Source organism: Lonchura striata, chromosome 6 (genome assembly GCF_046129695.1).
Source record: "Lonchura striata isolate bLonStr1 chromosome 6, bLonStr1.mat, whole genome shotgun sequence".
In the NCBI taxonomy this organism is placed as follows: domain Eukaryota; kingdom Metazoa; phylum Chordata; class Aves; order Passeriformes; family Estrildidae; genus Lonchura; species Lonchura striata.
Genome location: NC_134608.1, coordinates 54,340,881 through 54,359,629, shown reverse-complemented (window position 1 = coordinate 54,359,629; position 18,749 = coordinate 54,340,881). Strand labels below are relative to the sequence as shown.

Here is an 18,749-nt window from a genome sequence, read left to right as displayed (position 1 = left end):
GAAAGCCGGAGCCCCGGCGGTGTCGGGCGGTGCATTGGACCGGTGTGGGGGGACCCGGCGAGCGGGCCCGGCCCCGGGTGGGGCTCCGGGGACAGCGGGGGGCGCCGGGCTCCGGCCCGCCGGGCTTTATTCTGCGGCGCCCCGAGCCCCGCGGCTGCGGGGGAGAGAGGGAGAGTGGGACAGGGGGGAATGAGGAGGCGAGGGAGAAGGTGGGGCAGCAGAAAGGGAATAAGGGCAGGAGGGATGATTAGAGGAGGTACAGGATGGGACCCCGAGGCTCCGGAGAAGCCCAGCCCGGCCGCTGCTAGCCGCACCGAGCGCCGAACGAGCAAAAGAAACGGGGGCGGTTCCCGGGGGTTTAAATCCCCTCGGCCCCGCCCCGCCCCGTTTGGGGCCGCTCGGCCCATCTCGGGATGCGCGGAGAGCATCGCATTGTCCGGGTTCGGCATCACCTGTCCGTGCCTGCAGGAGATGGGAACTGCAGCGGGAGTCTCCCGTCCCCATGGACGCCCCTCTCCCTGCAAGCTCTCGCACTGACCTAGTGTGTTTTCCACCTCCTTGGTCCCAGACAGGGAAACGCTGGCTGCTCCTCTGGGCAAGGGAAAAACTACTGTGCTATTCCCAAAACAAGAAAACCTGGAATTAGTGCCATGGGAGCCCAGTCTGGTCCTTCCAGTCACTGGAGGTCTTTAGCTGTAGAAAGTGAAAATGACATCCTGGTCCAGTGCATTCCCAGCAGGACTGGACACTCCTGGCCACAGTGACCAGTCCGTGGAAGTTGGACTTGTGACAATCCAGGAGGATTTTACGTTGGATTCCTGCAGATTTCATTGTGCAGAAGCTCCAGTTCTTTTTGGCACCTCTTGTTTAAATGTTTCCCTGCTGGGAGAGGTCAATTAGTCTTTCTAATGGCCAGATTGCCAGAGGCAGGGAAAACCAACCAGCATTCCCGGCACATCTCCATCATTTCCATGTCCACCTGCAAGGAGTGGTCGAAGGACAGGAGCTAGCCCAGGACAGGCTCAGAGATGAAGCTTCCAAGTCAAACCATTCCATGATGATTCTACAATATTTCCCTGCATTAATTTTGCATTGTTTCCTCTCAAATTTAGATGATTTGTTAAACGAAAAAAAAAAAAAATCTAAAATTATTCCAGGAATAAAAAGGGGAGTTGTAAAACATACAAGAATCAGTCCCATGTCCATCAAATCATTATGAATTGGAAGTCCATTCCCTTAACTCTGTCCTTGTTTTGCTTTCCTGGAAATCCTGAGGATCCTACAGTTTCTAGGTGTATTTCCCTCCCCATAAAGGAATGGAAATACTTTGATGCATTGAGGAAAGGATTTTTTTGTTGTTGTTGTTATTTCAAGGAATGACAAGCAGAGAAATGGCCTTGGACACTAGGGATGAGCACCCTCACCATTCCCTCTCTCCACATCCCTCGCAGATGGGGCTGGGAATGCGGGAAGGAGCCGGGCGTGCCTCTAATTGCAGAGCGTGCCTTTAATCCCGGGCAAAGCCAGCTCAGCCTCTGAGCCTGTCCCAGCGTGGGGACAGGCCAGGACAGGTCCGTGCACATCCCAGCACCCAGGTGCATCAGTCCCCGGCCTGTTCCACACCCTCCGGGCCGCTGGCTGGCCATTCCAGACCGCCGATCCCGTTGCAGCGGGATCTCTCCCTCCTGTCCCACGCCCACAATTCGCCCGCAGTGCCGGGCTCCTGTGGCTAACTGGAGGCAAATGTGGCAGCCGCGTCTGGCCGAGCAGCTCCCTGCAGGTGGCGGCGAGATGTGACCTACTTGTCACTGGAATCATGTCGCCGGCTCAGAGAGCCCTGAGCTCTTCCGACAGCTGGAGCCCGCTGACCCCGGCCGTGTCCTGGGAGGGAGCAGAGCCAGGGAAGCTGAAGCTAGCTGGGAGAACTACCGGGACCGGTCCGGCATCCCAGCGCAGCGGGAGGGAGAAGGGAGCTGTCTGGGAAGCACTGGGTGAGGGGCAGGAGGAGGGTGTGTCCTCTCCACTCGGTCCTGGTCATATTCCCTTGGGAGTTTTTACCTTCCAGAGCTGGGCTTTTGTTTGCCTGCGCACCTGGGAGTCACCTGCCGGTCTCGGTGAGGGTCCTGGTGTGTGGCTTGTTGAGTCCAGGACATCCCTCTGGCTGCCCTGGCTGTCTTGAGACCCTGGCAGGGGTCTCAGAGACCTTGGCAAGAAGTCAAAAACAGCTGTGGCTTCGATTTTAGCCTGTGGAAAAAACTGCCAGCTTTGTATGAATAATTGTAAACCACAAGGGTTTCAGTAGAGTGATACTTGAATTAACATAGGAAGGAATAGTAGAAATTTGGGGTTTTTAGAATGTATTTCAGGGGGTCAAGATGGAGGAATTTGGGCATGTCCTAGCCTTCTTTTCCTTCTTCTTGTCTTCCATGTTTTGGTGTGATGGTGACACTTCTCTCCTGGTTTAAGGTAGAGATTCACAGTCTAACAGATGATAGGTATTGTCAAAGAAATTGTAAACATACAACATGTAGTTTTGAGTATGCAAGGTGAGAGCCACCCGAGGCTCGAAGCAGAATGCTATGGTGGACTTGCTAGGCAGAGCTCAGCAGGTTGGAGAAATATTATAGATAAGAAGAAATAAACAACCTTGAAAACACAATCAGATGCATTCCATTCTTTGGCTCCTTCTTTGGCTGCAGGGGCTGGGAAAAGAACTTTTACACTGTTGGGGTCCAACCCTGACAGGCTTCATGTGGGTGCGAGGGCCAAGGATGGAGAGAGGGACATGAGAAACCTTCTCCTGCCCGAGTTAAGCATGGAGAGAGGATCAGCCGGTGAAATCCTGCACCTGGAACAGCAGGAATAGGGACAGCACTGAGCTGACTCCAGCTCTGGGTCGTGAGGCTCCTTTTTCCTTGCTCTGCTGCAATTTTTCATCACTATCACAAGATACCTTTTGTCAGCCCTTCTTTTTCTTGAGCAAGTAACACCAAGTGCAATATTCTGTGGATGAATGGATCCCCCAGGCTCCAGCCCTGTCCTTTGGAGAGGCAGATCCAGTTCTGGAGCCCTCTCCTGTGCCACAAGCAGTGTGACAGCAGCCTGCTGCCCCGTTCCTCGGGGGAGTCTCCTGCCTCCTCCCTGCGTGTCCCCCCGGCTGTGCCTGTGGCAGGTGCAGGGAGCAGTGTCTGCCTGCCTGGGCAGCATTTGGCGAGAGCAAAGGGCCTGTGAGTGGTGCTGCTGCATTAGCCAGGGCCTGCCTGCTGTGCAAAGCCTTATTAGAGAGCAAAAAGGGCTTTATTTCAGGCTGGAAGTCATCGAGCCTGTTCAGACAGATGTTTATTTCCTCTGCTCCCTGGAATGATGTCATTATGGCCAGCAAAGTTCTGTGCTTCCCCAAAGCTGGGCAAACTGCTCTGGTACTTTCTCAGGCTCCCCGGGCAGCACTCTATAAAATACAGGCAGTGTACAACTGGTTTCACAAGGAATTTCTGTTTAGCCTACTCATTAAAGTGCTCCAAAGGGAGTCTGAGGTGTTTGTATTCCATGATTCTTGAGAACGAGTCACTGTTTATGCTGGCAGGTTTCCAAATAAGGAGAAAAGAAAAGGATACTTCTGGGTCAAATTCCTGCTCTTAAACTTTTATACTCCTTACCTCTCGGACGAGTCCTGTGCTCTGACATCAATCCTCCCACAGAGCACCAACCAGAGCCCTTCTGGCCTTTGGGATCTGAGGTGACATGGAAGGATCACCTGCTTATTTTTTTAATACCTCTGGCCTAGGAGTTACTTTAACCCTCACTGTTTTTCCTGCTGCAGAGAATAATCCTGGAATTCGGGTTTTCTTGGACACTACCATTTGCTGCTTTCTGCTGGAAAGCAGGAAATCTTATTCCAGCTAGGGAAAAATGCAAGTTAAACTTTTTAACTTTACAAAAATGTCTGAGCCTAGGAAGGGGAAATTAATGCTTCTGCATCCCTAGATTTAGATATATGTACACCAAAACCAATTAAAGATGCTTCAGCTGCAACAGCCTTTTCCACTTAAGCGTCTTTAAATATTTTTTTTTTCCTACTGTTAGAGTAACAGAATAAATAACAGCACCTGTGTATTTTAAAATTATGTTGTTAATAAAATCCTGGTACATTTACATAAATGACAACATTAATGTACAATTAAACAAAGCATTGTAATATTACAGCAACAAAAGAGGACCTACATATTTATACAGATAGCTGGAACAGCTACTTGAAAATACTTTCCAAATTAAAGCCTTCTGTGGCATTTCTCAGTGATAATTTTGACCCCCCCCGTATGGCTTTCTGTAATAAATAGGGTTATTGGAGCTGGTGATGTTCAGCAGATGTGTACCTAAAGCACAAAGGGAGTGTGCCCTGACCAACCTGTCAGCTGACTGAAAATCCTTATCCATGCATGCAATTTACCTCTGTGTAAATCCTTTAGGAACAAGGCCATGTCAGATTTTGATGGATTTGCTGGGAGATGCTGGTGGTTCCTTCTCCTTCCCTTTATGTAAACTGGGTCTGTGCTGCGCTTTGGAGCCTGGGCCCAGCTGAGCCTCCTCCTTCCACTGTGTTTAGATACAATGGGAATAAATTGTTGAATTTCTAATAAGGAATAAATAGTTCTCCACTGAAAACTTGGTTTCCTCTTCTTCACCTGTCTACAACAAATGGAAGTGTCCTGGCAAATGGTTTTTGGTGGGTGCTTAGCAAAGCTCAGTGGGAATAGCTGGAGGTCTTTCCTTAATCCAAACCAGCTCCAGAGAGCAAACTACTGAGTTAGATGTTATTTGGAAGCCAGGGGAGGCTTTTATTGCTTTTATTGCAGCTGGGCAGTTTTTCAGCCTAGTGCCAGCTCCTGCTACACCTGAGCCTTCTACAAAGTGTCTTTTGTGATGTCAGGTCTCACAGGTAATGTTCAGAAACACGCTTTTAAGGTGAAAAAAAGTGACTGACTGACACTATCAGACCTTGACAGGGAGAAGGATAGACAGTTTTTTTCTTTCTCCTCAAAACAGATCCAGATTAACAACTAGCACAGTGAAACTGTATTTAAAAACACTCAACCCCCAACTCTCCCCTCCCCGCCCCAGCTCCTCATACTAGGCTTAAAGTGTGAGTAACTTCGGTGTTAGTATTAGTTTCTACTCAGCTTTGAACATACAAAACCGCTCTCTCAAGGTGCAAACAGTTTTGGGGGAAGTTTCTGTCGGTCTGTTGCGATGCACAGACGCAGGTACTACTGAGGGGAAGTATTTGTGTGCAGACAGATGGTTCGTGGGATGGGTTTTAGGATCAGGAAACTCCTCCTAGGCAGCCTTTTTACAGGGAAAACATCTGTGTGGATGAACCTAAGCCCATGTATTAGTGCTGGGCTTAGCTCAATTGCCTCTTTCTCCACAGCCCAGCGCCGTGCTCGTGGAAAGGGCAGCACCGGTCTATTGCTGCGGCTCGGGCTCTCCCCTTGCACCCTCAGCTGGTGTTTGGGCTGTGGCAGTGTTGTTGGTGTGACAGTGTTGCTCCTGGGGCAGCAGCAGCAGCAGCACAGAGAAGCCAGCTCCCGTCCCTCAGCACGGGGGTGCCTGTTCAGGGCGCTCTCAGGAAGATGCAGAAGGCAGCCAGCCCCAGCGACGCCTCCAGCGCGGTTTGCCAGCCAAACCGGGGCTGCTCACACCCGTGAGGTGACGTACACGGAGTGCAGGCGGCCGGCCAGGGCTGCCTGCAGGTCCCTCAGAGGGTCCAGGCCCTGCACTTTGCTGTTCCTGCCGTAGATGAGCTGCTTGAACGAGTCCTGCTCCAGCAGGGAGCTCATGTGCTTGAGGAAGAAGCCCTCGCAGAAAGAGGCCAGTTCTGGTGCATTGTGAATCTGAGGGAGACAGCAGGATTATTAACCCCTTCTGTACATCACAGACCTACATGACATCTCTGAGCCTCTCATTCCTAATGCTTTTCTCCTTTTTGTCTCTTAGAAAACATTAAAAGACAGGAGTAACAGTGGAAAAGCACTGAAGACAGGACTTCGATCATTTCTCCTGGTGCTTTTTGCAGGGGGGCATCCAGGCTTTTTTAATTCCTTCCCCTGCTGGCCTGCACTCCAGCCCCTTCCCTTCCTGCAGCAGAGCAGCTGGCTGATGAGGTGGCCAAGGTACCTGTTTGGCTGAGCCACAGCACACAGCAACGCTGCTGTGCTGGCAGATGGTGAGCAGGGCTCAGGGCAATCAGGACACGGGTCACAGGATGGGAGCCTCATCCCCACAAGGAGGGGCTGAACGCAGGAGAACAGGAATTCTGCACTCCTGAACCACCACGAGGTGATTTCGGCCTGGGATCTGGCTCCTTTTGCTTCAGGATCAGTAACAAGAGCAATGAAACTCAAGTTCAATATTAAGAAGCTCTGTGCACACACAGCCTCTGCCTGGGAATTCTGTGCAAATAACAATTAAAGGAAAAGAACATAATGGCCAGTAGGGAATGCTGTTTCCCCTTTTTACCACTGCACACTGTTACAAATTTTTGGTCTGAAAGCAGCCCAATGTGAGAGAAACTGAAAAGCATCAGTGTATCAGACACTAGACACACAGTGAAAAAAAAATCATTACCAACCCTCTGTGCAGTTTTCTCCTTGTCTTTAAGGGATCTGATCCTGAAAAATTCCAGGAAGGGCAGAGTATTTCTCTGATTTAGGTTATTTGCTACAGAGGTGTATCTGTCACACAACAGACTTTATGCTCCCTTTGGAGCTGAAAAGAGTATTTTCTAGCAGCAGGGGTGCTAGGAAAGGGTTTACTCTTTAGCTGCTATGCTGTGATCAATTGTCCCCGCTGCTCCCAAGATTTGAATCCCTCAGGATTTGCTGATGTTGCTGTATCAGGCTGCTAAGACAGCTTTACAGCTTTCCCCTACTCTGCAGGGATCCCTCATCCATTTCATCCATGATTGCTCCAGACAAGAAAACACACTGGGGCTGTGCAGGACTTTCCAGCCTGGAGCTGGGAATCATCTCGCTGGTGTTGTGGCTGTGGGGAGTTACCTGCAGGGAGGGTGCCCGCCTGGAGTTTTTGGGTACCACCAGCAGCACACAGGCTGCTCACTGGGGTTCTCAAACCAGGGGGGTTGGATCTACCTTTGCATATTTATAGATGTTGACAGAGTTGTCCATGCTGATGGTCTGGGCACAGAGGATTTCACAGTGTCTCTGGAGGCCGTCCAGCTGGAACAGGCTGGCAGCCGACAGCAGCTATGGGGACAAGAGAGAGGCTATTTGAGATCATGAGGCTTGAAAGGCCTGGGGAAGGCAAACAGGACAGATGATTTCCTCTCTGAAGAGTCTCTGACTCGCTGTTTTAATGACCAAGTCCTCATCAAACAGTAAAAAGGCTGCTCCGTGCTGAAGTGACAGACAGACACATTTCCCCTCTCAGCAAAAGCTCCTTCCACAAGCATATTTGCTCTCCTTTCTGTCACCATGACACAAAACCACCAAGCAGCGATGTTTTGAAACTTTTAAGCTCATTTCCAAGCGTTAAATATGCTCCTGGACTGAATGGGAGCCTGCTGTTAGCTCCTGGATTTTGCCTTTCAACTCTGTTTTATGCCCCAGTGCACTTGGCAAGACTTGGAAGAAAAAGCTGTCTCACCTCTAAGATATCAGTGGTGGGAATTTCCATGGATTCTGTCCCTCCATAGTATAAATACTGCATCAGCATCTGGAATGGGAAGAAGGCCAGGCATGAAGTTATCACGGCAGTCACAAGGGGCTGTTGATGGCTGTGCTCCCCTTCCTGAGCAGACTGGAATCATGTCCTGTGCCGGCTCTCACCTCCACTGGTGGCTTTTTTTTCACTCCCTGGCGTGGCAAATCTGCTGCTTTCTAACAGTCCTTTTTCTCTTGGGCCCTGAAAAGGGCCCTGCTGGGGACTTTGGGCTGAGGTGACAGCGTGTCTCTGAGCAACACCACTGTCCTTGTCTGGGATCCGGGCTGGTGAAGCCTGGCAGGCTGGTCACGCGCGGAGCTGCCAGTGAGCCCAGTGTGAGCATCCCGGGGACCTCCCAGCCACTTGCCTCCCCTGCTGGGCTTCTAATCAGCTTCCAGCCCCTCACCAGGCCTGGAGGAAAAGGCATTAATTGTCTGCAGGGAGAGCAAGAGGCAGCTCCTGCTCTTTGATCTGCATGTGCCCACCCCCAGCCCAAGCAGTGTCAGGGAGGGAATGGATCTGGTGTTGGATCACAGAAGTGTCCTGGGTGCTGTGTGGGGCTTGCAAGCTCTGCTTGCCATTCCTAACAGGGCTGGGAACAAATCTAAGCTGCTCCTTGTGAGATTGCCTTATCTGTAGAACAGAATTATGTGAGAGCAGAGCTCTTCCCAGCAGAGGCCTGAGCAGGACACACATCTCTGATGGTTCAGCACCCTCCACCCTACCTGAGCCTGCCTCTCCTAAACCCCTCTGACTGTATTTACCATCAAATTGTGAAATACTTCACTGTTTCAATTCTTTTAGATTTTTCTCTCTCCCTTCACTGAAGCATAAGTTTATCTTTAGAAACCTTCTGATGTACAAATGCTGTTAAGGAAGTTTGTTTCAATACTCAGTTACATTTTCGTCTCTGTTGTGGCTTGAAGCTGCAAAATTTGGATGTCACCTATCCAACACAAAACTTGTACAGCTCCTTACAAGCAGAATAAAGATGCTCTCATGGTCAACTTACTTCCCTCTAGTGAGATAACAGCACTCCTGACCAACAGACCAGGTTTTTTTGCTTATAAAAAGAGAAAAAAAAGCCTCAACCCTTTAGTGAAACAGCTACGTGACCTATACTGCACTTCACATCTCCCTGTTCCTCCACTAAATATGGAAATGTCATAAAAGCAAAGCACAATTCTCAGTTCTGAGCCTTTCTCGACAGAGACACCCTTGATTTCTTATCATCTGATTTGAATTAATATGAAGCCTGGCAATGCACCTGCTGTAACTAAGTTACTCTTTGCTTAGCAAAGGGAGTCTTTGCTTAGCAAAAGGGATAGTGAAAGATGATTTCCTGAAGTGCCTGTGAGGAGATTATCCTGCTCCTGTTACTAACACTTGGCAGCACTGAAGTAGCTCTACCTACATACTAACATGAAAATAGTGTCATAAAAATTATAAAAATGGTGTGTTAAAAGTATAAAACTACCTTCTAATAGAAGATTAGTTTATCCTGCTTTATGGAGAAGTCTGCTGCCTAGGAAGAAAATAAGAATATAGACTGGAAGAGTCTGTTTTAAGGCTGGAACTTTGGAAAAAGGGCATTTCAGAAAACTTCTGAAATTCGTATCTGTTGAAAGGTACTCCATTTCTGCTTGTATTATTATCTAATTATGATATTACTTATTATCTCCTTATGATACTACTACTTGGGTTTGTTTTACCTTCCAAGAGGTTGAGAAAAAAAAAGAAAAACAATACAGAAAAAGTGGAATTAAGTCTTATACCTTGAAAATGTTGTATTTCATATCGCTGATTTCAACAGTCTTGCTGCCGTGGCCATCATGCTCTGTTTTATTGGTCATTAGTGTCTTGAACCTGGGAATGGTTTTAAACAGATTTTATTCAAAAGATTTAATTGTATTACTGTGTCACACAGTCATCACAAAGAGCAAGGGGGAAACAAAAATCCCTCCTTGTTCTTTGCAAGCTGAAAATCGAAACATTTCCTTTAATTTAATGATGATTAGTTCAGGGACAATTGAAAAGTGAAAACTGCCTGGATCTGATCTAATCCGACCCTGTTATAGGTGGAAAACCCTATTACTGTGCCAAGACCAGAGAAAGAAGCTGCTAACTGCAAGTGCACCAGGCCAGTGTGAGATTCCAGGAAAGCTGGAGCAAGTGCAGCTCTCCCTGCAATGAAGGAATGGGAAGGCAGAGAATGGCTGGATATGTACCCTCCAACTACTGCACATGATTTCAGGGATAATCATGGCTGGATTCATTATGCCCCTGATCAGTGACTCACCTGTTAGATGCAGTAACCAGCAGGACTTTGTGTGCATAAAAGAGCTTTCCTTCCACTAAGAAAGTTACATCAGACATTTCTTTATTGTTCAGAAAGTGAGGATCTGTTGGGTAAATGGACAAAAAAAAAGTGACTTTTCTTTTTAAACTGTTCATGCTTTTCAGAAAGACATCCAAACAAACAAATAAGAAACCAACCCATCAGCAGCCAAAAGAAGCTCACTGCTCAGGTGAGCACCTTACCCAGCCGAGCTGGCAGAATCTTTCGGATCTCAGGAATGCTGGGAATGGGGCTGCTGCCATAGCAGTGGGTGAAGATGGATGCCAGCTGCTGGTTGATGGAATCATTCTGTGAGGAGGATGGAACAGGGATTAGCAACTGGACATTGAGCAGAGTCTGAATGTGCTGTAAGGGGTCCCCTGGGGCTTACACAACTTAGCCGTACAGGAGTAACCTCCTCACAGAGGGACAAGTTTTAAATTAAGCCAGAATGACAATATCTGTGGAGTTATGGAGGTATAAAGAGCTGTAGAGCTTCCCCCAGGTGTATGTTTGAGGACTGTCTAGGGGCTGTTAGTGAATTTAGATAAATGCTTCCAGGGCCATTTCCATGCCATAACTCCTAGGGACTTTGCCCAGCCACTCCCTTGCTCCTGTTGTGCACAACAACAACAAAACCCTGGAACACTCAGCTCTGACAGTTCTAAAACTAGGACTTACTTTGCTGGTTTTGAGGATGTCAAACATGAGCTGCAGCCCCTCACTGACCAGCTCCTCGTTGTAATCCTCCTCTTTGATGGTGACAAACTCCCGCAGCAGGGTCTGCACCACGGAGTAGCGGGACTGGGAGAAGGTTGTCCGTAGGGACTCGATCCACACGTGGAGCTTCCAGGGCACTCCTGCAGCCACAGGAAAAAGGGACAGTGAAAGATGATTTCCTGAAGTGCCTGTGAGGAGATTATCCTGCTCCTATTACTAACACTTGGCAGCACTGAAGTAGCTCTACCTACATCCTAACAGCAGATATAGATTTTTATCTTGATATTAAAGGTGACTGATCTGGGTCACTGACAGAGTAAGTGACAAAGGATTGGCAGCAGGATCACAAATTGGAAATTTCTGCTGATTTTTAAGGTTCAGAGACTCCCTGTTTTGTTCTGATCTTCATGGTTAGTCAGAACCACAAAAAAAATTGAACTGAAGTTGTAAGGCTACGTAATGCCACACAACTGTGGTGTGAGGTTTTTCCTCCCAGTTACACACAAGCTTCAAAGTTGTCCCTCTCCTACCCTGAGATCAGTTTTGTTCCTTCATCTTAAACCACTGATAAACACTAAATTTTAGATGTAAGTATCCAATAGAGAGAGATACCCCTTACTTTTGATACGTGGGAACAGAGGATCCAGCCAAGAGTGAGGGACATCCCAGAGCAGCAGGAAATTTGAAAAAAAAACCATAAAAACAACCCAACAACTTGTGAGGAGTCTTGAACGCTTATAAAATTTAGATTAGATAGCTTTGCAGTTGGGGCTGTTTCTCTTCTAAGTGAGATGGGCAGAAAAGGAAGGTTTTTATGCCTTATGTGCACAAGCTCAGAAGGAAGGGCTCACCCAGTGCCCTGAGCTCCATGGTGATGTCCACGTAGCCGTGCTCGGCGCTGTAGTACATGGCCTCCTGCAGAGCCTTCATCCGCGTCTTGCACAGCCGGACCTGCCCCTCGCTGGAGCTGCCCTGGCTGGAGGTGTCACTCTCCACCCCCTCGGCCAAAATCTCCTCCAGGGACAGCACATCCCCCTTGGCCTGCTGGGGCTGGCTCAGGAGCTTGCGCAGGACGTTCCTGCAGAGAGGTTACACTTACTAACAAAGGAAATTTCAACAACTCTGACAAGACTGTGGGCATTTGGGATTAGGGATCCGGCTCAGTAAACAGTAATTTCCTTCCCAAAGACAGCTGGCACTGTGGAGCAGCATGGAAACCACTTATCCTTCCCTACCGCACCCCTAGAAACTGCTGTCCCTCAGCAAGGGCAGAAACACGGCCCGTACTCCTCACATGGTGGGTTTGTTTGGAATTTCACACGGCAGTTGCAAGAAACAGACTTTCTTGTTTGTGTCTTGTTTGGGGAGTTTGCATCACGGGTGTCCCTCAGCCAGCTGGGGACAGCTGCTCCAGACATTCCCCAGCCCAGCAGGGCCACCCAGCAGTCCCTGTGCAGCTGCACTGCCACCAGCCAGTGCTCACCCACACCCCTCCCTGGGGCTAAATCCAGCTTATTTAAGGACCCAGCTTTAGGGTCACCCCATCCTATCCTGTGGCAGAACAAGCCTTGGATGTCACTAACATTTCTTCAGGGAACACAGAGATTTCTGGAGGAGCTTGCAAGTAATGTCTTATTTCTGAACAACCACGCTGAAAACAGGGTTGGAGAGCCCAGGCTGGCTGGTTTAGTGATTCACCTCTTGGTTGGCCCTCCAAAAACTAAAGATGCAGACGCCCAGGCTCTGCTGTGAGTTATTCTTGCCACCTCAACCTGATTAGATTCCATCTCAGAACATGAACAGGGATCTCACAACCCTAATTTCATAACCTACCCTTAGATGGGACTTGGTCTGCTGATGTGGGGCATAAAACCAGCTCGCTCTCAGTGCTGCAGAGCCAGACCAGCAAGTGTCAGGACACGAAACAAAAAAATATCTTTGTTCTTGTCAGGAGAGTCTTAACCCCATCTGCTGAACTGCACACGCAGGGGTTTGGGTCACAAAGTCACACAGGACACACAGCAACACCTAAAGTGCAAAAAAGCTGTGTTCTGAGCAGGAGCAGAGCACTACCTGTGACCATGTGCTGCTGAGTGGCTGAAGCAGTTCATGTCCTCATGGAGTGACGATGACATCCCGTTGACTTCCAGCATGCTCAGGAGTGGATCGGCGCCCCTGCTGAGCAGCAAGCTGACCAGCTCATAATTCCCTGGGGAAAAAGGACAGGAACATCAGGGTGGTCCCTCTGTGGAAGCACAAAACACAGGACTGGCCACAGGCAGGTCTCCCTGGCTCCATTCCCATTAGATGGAGCAGGGAGTGGTGGCAGGAGATCCAGCACTGTGTGTCACTGGGAGAGGAAATGGCCTTTTTTATCCCTTCCATAAAGCTTGGAGCAGAGCAAGCCAGCCACTCATCTTCATAACAGCACAAGGGTAACAGAGAAAGAAACAAAAGGAAAAAAACTGAAACCACTTTGAGGTGAAAAGTGTTGACAAAGGTCAGCAAAAACTCGTTCACAGAATGCTCAGCTCCTGACAGCCCACTAGAAGAAATGCAGAATTTTTACCTGCATTTAATAAACTAATAACCCAAATTTCTTTATTTAACAGTTATTTTCCCTCAGACTGAACGGAAACTTGTTAATTTTCACATCTGGGTGTTGCTTAGGCCCACAGACATGCCCAGACTAGACAGAGGCTGGTTTATGTCCCTTGACAGTGCTTGGTGAAGGAGTTGGTGCCATCAGCTCTGCTGTGGGGGCTCTGGGGAGGAGTCAAGAGTGGGACAAGCTGGAAAACAGATACTTGGGGCCCATCAGGCTGGTGATAGTAAGAGATGTACAGTGCTGAGGCCACAGGGAGCTCACCTGCAGCTGAGGCCAGCTGGAGAGGGGTCTCGGCGTAGTTGTCCTCCCCAGTGTTCACAGCAGAGCCCTCCACGTGGGCACCAGCATCCAGGAGCAGCTGCAAGGGGCACAGGGAAGACAGGGAGTTGGGAAAAGAGCAATTCAGAAGGACCAAACAGCCCGGGCTGGTTATTAGAAAGGAGAATCAGTGGGTTCAGAGTGAGGAGGGCCCATCTGGAGAGCACCACCTCCTTTTTAAAATCTCCTTCGTGGTGTGGCTGTGCAAGTGGAATCTCCAACTCCAAAGGGCTCTGCAATCAGAGCAGGAAGTCTATCCTAGCTCCATGCTGTGCACAGGAAGCAGGACTCCCCCAGGGAATTACCAGGCTGGTCATACCTTGTGGAGCCTGTGCAGGGAGGCCTGGCAGCTGCAGGGATTGTCACACAGAGCCTGCTTTCACTGAGCTGCTGGGAGGGAAAGAGCCGCCTCCCAGGGGAAGGGGAGAAGGTGACAGGGTGATGGGGATGTTTTATAGTCAGGTGGGGCTGGCAGAAGGCTCTGGAGCACCCAGAGCAGTGCTGGCAGGGGCAGGCAGGGAGGATCAGCTCTGTCGTGTGTGTCCACCAGGACATTCCATGCTTCCATGACTGTGGGCACTGCAGTACCCAACAAGAGCTTTGATTCACTTGGCTTCATCTCCTGGGAGAACCAAACTTGTATCTCACACATAAATTAAGGCTGTCCAACCTCTGGAATACCAAAGGCTGCCCGGGCAGTTTGCCAGGTGGAATCTAATCTTTATAATTATGCACAAATGTACACAAACAAAAGATGAGTGTGTGCAGCTTCCATTTACTTACTTTTTTTTTTTTCTTTTTTTTTTCTTTTTATTCCTTCCCTTTGAGCAGAAGGTAAATTAAATTCAACAGCAATTGATTGTCTGTTCTGATCAGTTTTTCATATCCCTGGAAGTTTGGGTAGCATATCTGGGGCTCCACACCATCCTCCTGCCCCCTGTGATAATTCCACAGAAAAGGGAGCAGGGAGGATGCCACAGGCCGAAATCCCACAACAGCTTAAGTCTTGTTCATGCAATTCTCAAGGATTATGAAGGAAGTTACAGATGATTTGCTGCCATTAGAGCAGACATCAGCACATACTGGATTTTTGCACATGTAAATTTATAAACCAATTAATATCTACTGTTATAAAGCTCCTGATCAAACAGCCAAACTGCAACCACTCCACGTGAAGCACTAGTTTACTTAAAACCAAAGAAATGATAGTGCAGCACTGTTTTGGGAGCAGTGAGCCTTACAGCAATACTGAAACCAAAGAAAAATACAGAAACACACCATGCTTTGTTATCAAGGCCTTGCTAGGAATTGTGTCAACCAGTTTTCATTCTCCTTGTTTTAAACAGCATGCAGTTTTTTCCCTGGTGTTTAGGAGGCTCAGGAAGGCTGGGAGCGAGGGCTCACAGGGCTGCCTTTCAGTCCCCTGTGCCTGCTGGAGGGATTCCTGGCTGGGATCTTACCTGGACCACCGAGATGTGCCCGTGTAACACGGCGAAGGTGAGCGCGGTCCAGTGCCGGCTGTCGGGATGGACCGAGGGGTATCGAGGGGAGGCACTGGGCACCTGCAGCAGGGAAGCAGCACTCATCACCCACTGCAGCCCGCCTGCCTTCCTCCCCTGCCTTCTACAGAACTTTCTCCGTGGGTGACAAGCCCAAGGAATGGGGACTTGGGCCACTTGGAGAACAATGTGACCACCACTCGCTCTGCCCCATCCCCAGGACTCTTTAATGGGCTCACTGGTTTCTCCCTGTGGCAGCTCCTTCCCTCCCCCTCCCCCTCCCCATTACCCTTGCCAATGCCAATCCTAATTGGAGCCACTGAGTGCTCCAAGAAGTTTTGAAGGTTTTCTCCCCACCCCCACCCAAATCCCTGAAGCAACACTTTCTGAGAGAAATGCCTTGCTTGAAGCTTCCAGGACTGAAGCCTTCAGTTGCTAGGAGAGATTTCAGAACTCCTGTTAGTTTACAGCTGGATAGTTATGGGCAGAGGGTGTATACTCACTGGTATATCTAAATTTGCTCCAGCATCTATAAGCATTTGGACCATGGCTTCATCTCCAGCAGCACAGGCATACATGAGGGGAGTCATACCCTTCAGAAAGGAAATAAAAATAAAAACAAAAAGAAAGTTATCTTTCTATCCCTATCAACAGTGACACTGTCATGGACACAGCAAGTTTGAATCTTAATGTACAATATGTGTGTAGGACAGCACATATATATTTATAAAGCATTTTTGACTTCTATGCAGAGGGGGCACAACTGATATTGGAAAATGACCTGGACAAAACATCACTGGACAAGGCTGAAAGAACACAAAAAGGATCACTGAAAATCCTAGTCCTGTATTGTCCACAATTCTCCGGCTTTCCCAAGGCTGCCAACAAAGAAATGCCATTTCTTGGCTCATTTGTAGCCAAATGAACTGAAGGCAGAAAGCAACACAAAAATACAGACAATGAATTTATCTGGCAACTTCTCCCCATTGCTAAAATCCTATTTGCCTCAATATTTCAGCATTTCAATCCCATAAATCTCTTTCCCTCTACTTAACCAGCAAAGCATGACGGCTCAGAGATGAATTATGAGAAAAATGAGCCTTACTTATGGAGTTCATTCCTGAAGTAGCCAAGGACAAAAAGGAAATGGCCTGGTAAAATCCATTCCTGCTCACATCCCACAGCTTTCCTGCCCCCTCCCCTTAATTATTGCAGGCATTTGGATTTTTTACAGGCAGCATCTCCACAGCTCAGTGTACAATAACAGAGCTTCATCCTTAATGGGAGCTGTACTGTAGAATGGAATTACATCTCTCACACAGGAGTGCTGCTCTTTACTCTGCAAAGGTGTCTTTTCAAAGCAGCCACAACTCCCAGCTTCCTGCTTTGGGGCACTTCCATTGCTGAGGATATTTCTGGGTGAGATATTTTGGCTTTTGTGGGGCTTGGGAGGCTCCACACTCATTATAGACAAATAAACTGAGAATTCAAAATGCAGGTCTGCAGGCACAAATCTCAGACAGGGTTCTAAACTTGTACAGACTTATATTGTCCTTTTTAATATTTTTAATGTTAGTGTTGCACTTCCTGCTTGCTCCTTGCCAAGGGAAGAAGAGATTGTTTTTCTAAACGTCTCCAACCCCTGAAACCAGAGTGCTTGTTGGTGCCCATCAGAACTGAATACAGGGTCCTGCTCCAAACTCGTGTTTCTGAGGGGATGTTCTGAGTTCTTTTCCACAGATTTCCACGAACACAAATGGACAAGTGGGTCTGAACATCCTGGACATGCTCATCCCCTGGGAGTGGTCAAAATCCCAACCTGGATCTAAAGCCTTTGTATTAAATTATCCAGCAGCTCTAAGTCAATTTTCCCAAGTTTGGGCATCTGGCTTTGTCTTACTTACTCTTTTCCAAAAGGAGCAAAATAAACTGATGGCAAAGTCCAGCTTTGCTTTCCTGTTCCAGCTATGGCAGATCTCATTCCCAGAACTTGAATTTAACTCTACCTGGGGTGGGCAGTGCCACACAAGCACTTGCTTGGACACAAAGCTGAGTTGCTCCAGAGTCAAGTAGAGAATTTCCAAGCAACAATGTCTCTAAAGGGGGCCTATCCTGCCCTTTTTGTTGGTGCCAAAACACTCTCTGAGGGCCAAAGATGACAGAGCTGCCCCTCTCACAGCGGGGCTGGCAAGAGGATCTCACTCACAGGATGAGACATCAGTGAGTGACAGCAGAAACTCCTCAGACTTCCCCAAGGAGCTGCCCACAGGGGTCTCTAGGCTGACAAAAGCCAGACAGCTCCCAGTTTGCTGGCTGGATGAGAGGTAGGGAACATCCAGCAGTGAGAAGTGACAGTCCTGGCACCAGTGTCGGAGGTGTTGGAGCACAGTGTCTCACAATGCAAATCACAAAATAATCTTCAAGAGAATGAGAGGCCTCTGGGCTACAGTAACTGCAAAAACTTATTAAAAATAAATAAAAAAAAAACCAACTAAGTGGGAAAACTTCACAATATAAATCTGCCACCTCAGTCACTTTACTTAAGTGAGTATCTATGATGAGATACCCACCCCAGTGACCACAAAGGTCCTGGTACTGGATTAGTAAATAAGGCAACTACACACCCAGATACATCCAGGAGCAGTTTCTGCTATTTGTGTGTACATTCACACTTCCCTTAAAACTGCAGGATGGTGGGAAGTGCTATGGAAGATGTGACAGGTTCAGAGCTGGGTCTGAAATGTTACTGCAGTAAAATGCTGGCAGTGAGAAAACCTCTCTACCTGAACATAAACCCTTCCCACTGCCTAATATCCTCTTGTTCCAGAGATGTGACAGCTCATTCTCCTTGCTGTGACAGCTGTAACGAGTGTTTATTTAGGAGAGGTGGCTTTTTCCCCCCCCTTTTTTAAATTAAAAGCTAATTCCATGAATTGAATGATATCCCAGAGGACAAACTCTGCTGTTACTTGATGAGACTGACAGCATGAGCAGAAGCAGCCAGAGACTCCCAGGACTACCAAATCCCTATGGTTCAGTGTAGCTGAGCAGGGAACAGTTAAAAATGGATAAACAGACACATCAGCATGATGGACTATGAGCAAATCTAACACTGACTGACACCAGGCCACTGGGGTGGGGTCCTCAGGGCTGTTCCTTGTATTCCAAACTGCTCTGACCCCAAAAGTCACGAGACAAAACCACCTTTTGGTCACTCCTCACTAACCCAGCTGGGATTTGGGCTGTTGAGGCAGAGGGGAGTGTCACTGGAAAAGAAATCACTTTGCTTTGACATCCTCTCAGCACGTATCAGACTTTCCATTTACTGCTCCTGTGTTAACCTGCCTGCTATCAGTGCCTGAGACAGCCCATCCAAAGAACAGACATTCCACCTGATAAACAATCCACTCCAGGCTCTAATGAGAGTTTTTTTGGAGCTGTGGCATGGGAGTGGGGTGGGGAAGTATTTTTCTGTGTTTTAAGGGATGCATTTTCAGCCTAAACCTCGAGCTAGAATTAGAAAACCCTTGGAGAGGCAACAAACACG

The 18,749-nt window shown here is 48.3% G+C and overlaps 1 protein-coding gene across 1 annotated transcript in view; it reads right to left on the bottom strand.

Moving 5' to 3' along the window:
* Positions 1–4,109: 4,109 nt before the first annotated feature.
* Positions 4,110–18,749, bottom strand: part of ABTB2 (ankyrin repeat and BTB domain containing 2) — a 111,331-nt gene continuing 96,691 nt past the window's right edge. The window contains exons 6-17 of the mRNA XM_021555913.2: positions 15,706–15,795; positions 15,164–15,265; positions 13,647–13,743; positions 12,851–12,986; positions 11,629–11,855; positions 10,739–10,917; positions 10,261–10,366; positions 10,019–10,121; positions 9,495–9,585; positions 7,663–7,731; positions 7,149–7,262; positions 4,110–5,891 (exon numbers count right to left, since the gene is read on the bottom strand). Coding sequence (XP_021411588.1) covers positions 5,694–5,891; positions 7,149–7,262; positions 7,663–7,731; positions 9,495–9,585; positions 10,019–10,121; positions 10,261–10,366; positions 10,739–10,917; positions 11,629–11,855; positions 12,851–12,986; positions 13,647–13,743; positions 15,164–15,265; positions 15,706–15,795 — 1,512 coding nt within the window. The 3' untranslated portion in view covers positions 4,110–5,693. The remainder of the gene's footprint in view (positions 5,892–7,148; positions 7,263–7,662; positions 7,732–9,494; positions 9,586–10,018; positions 10,122–10,260; positions 10,367–10,738; positions 10,918–11,628; positions 11,856–12,850; positions 12,987–13,646; positions 13,744–15,163; positions 15,266–15,705; positions 15,796–18,749) is intronic.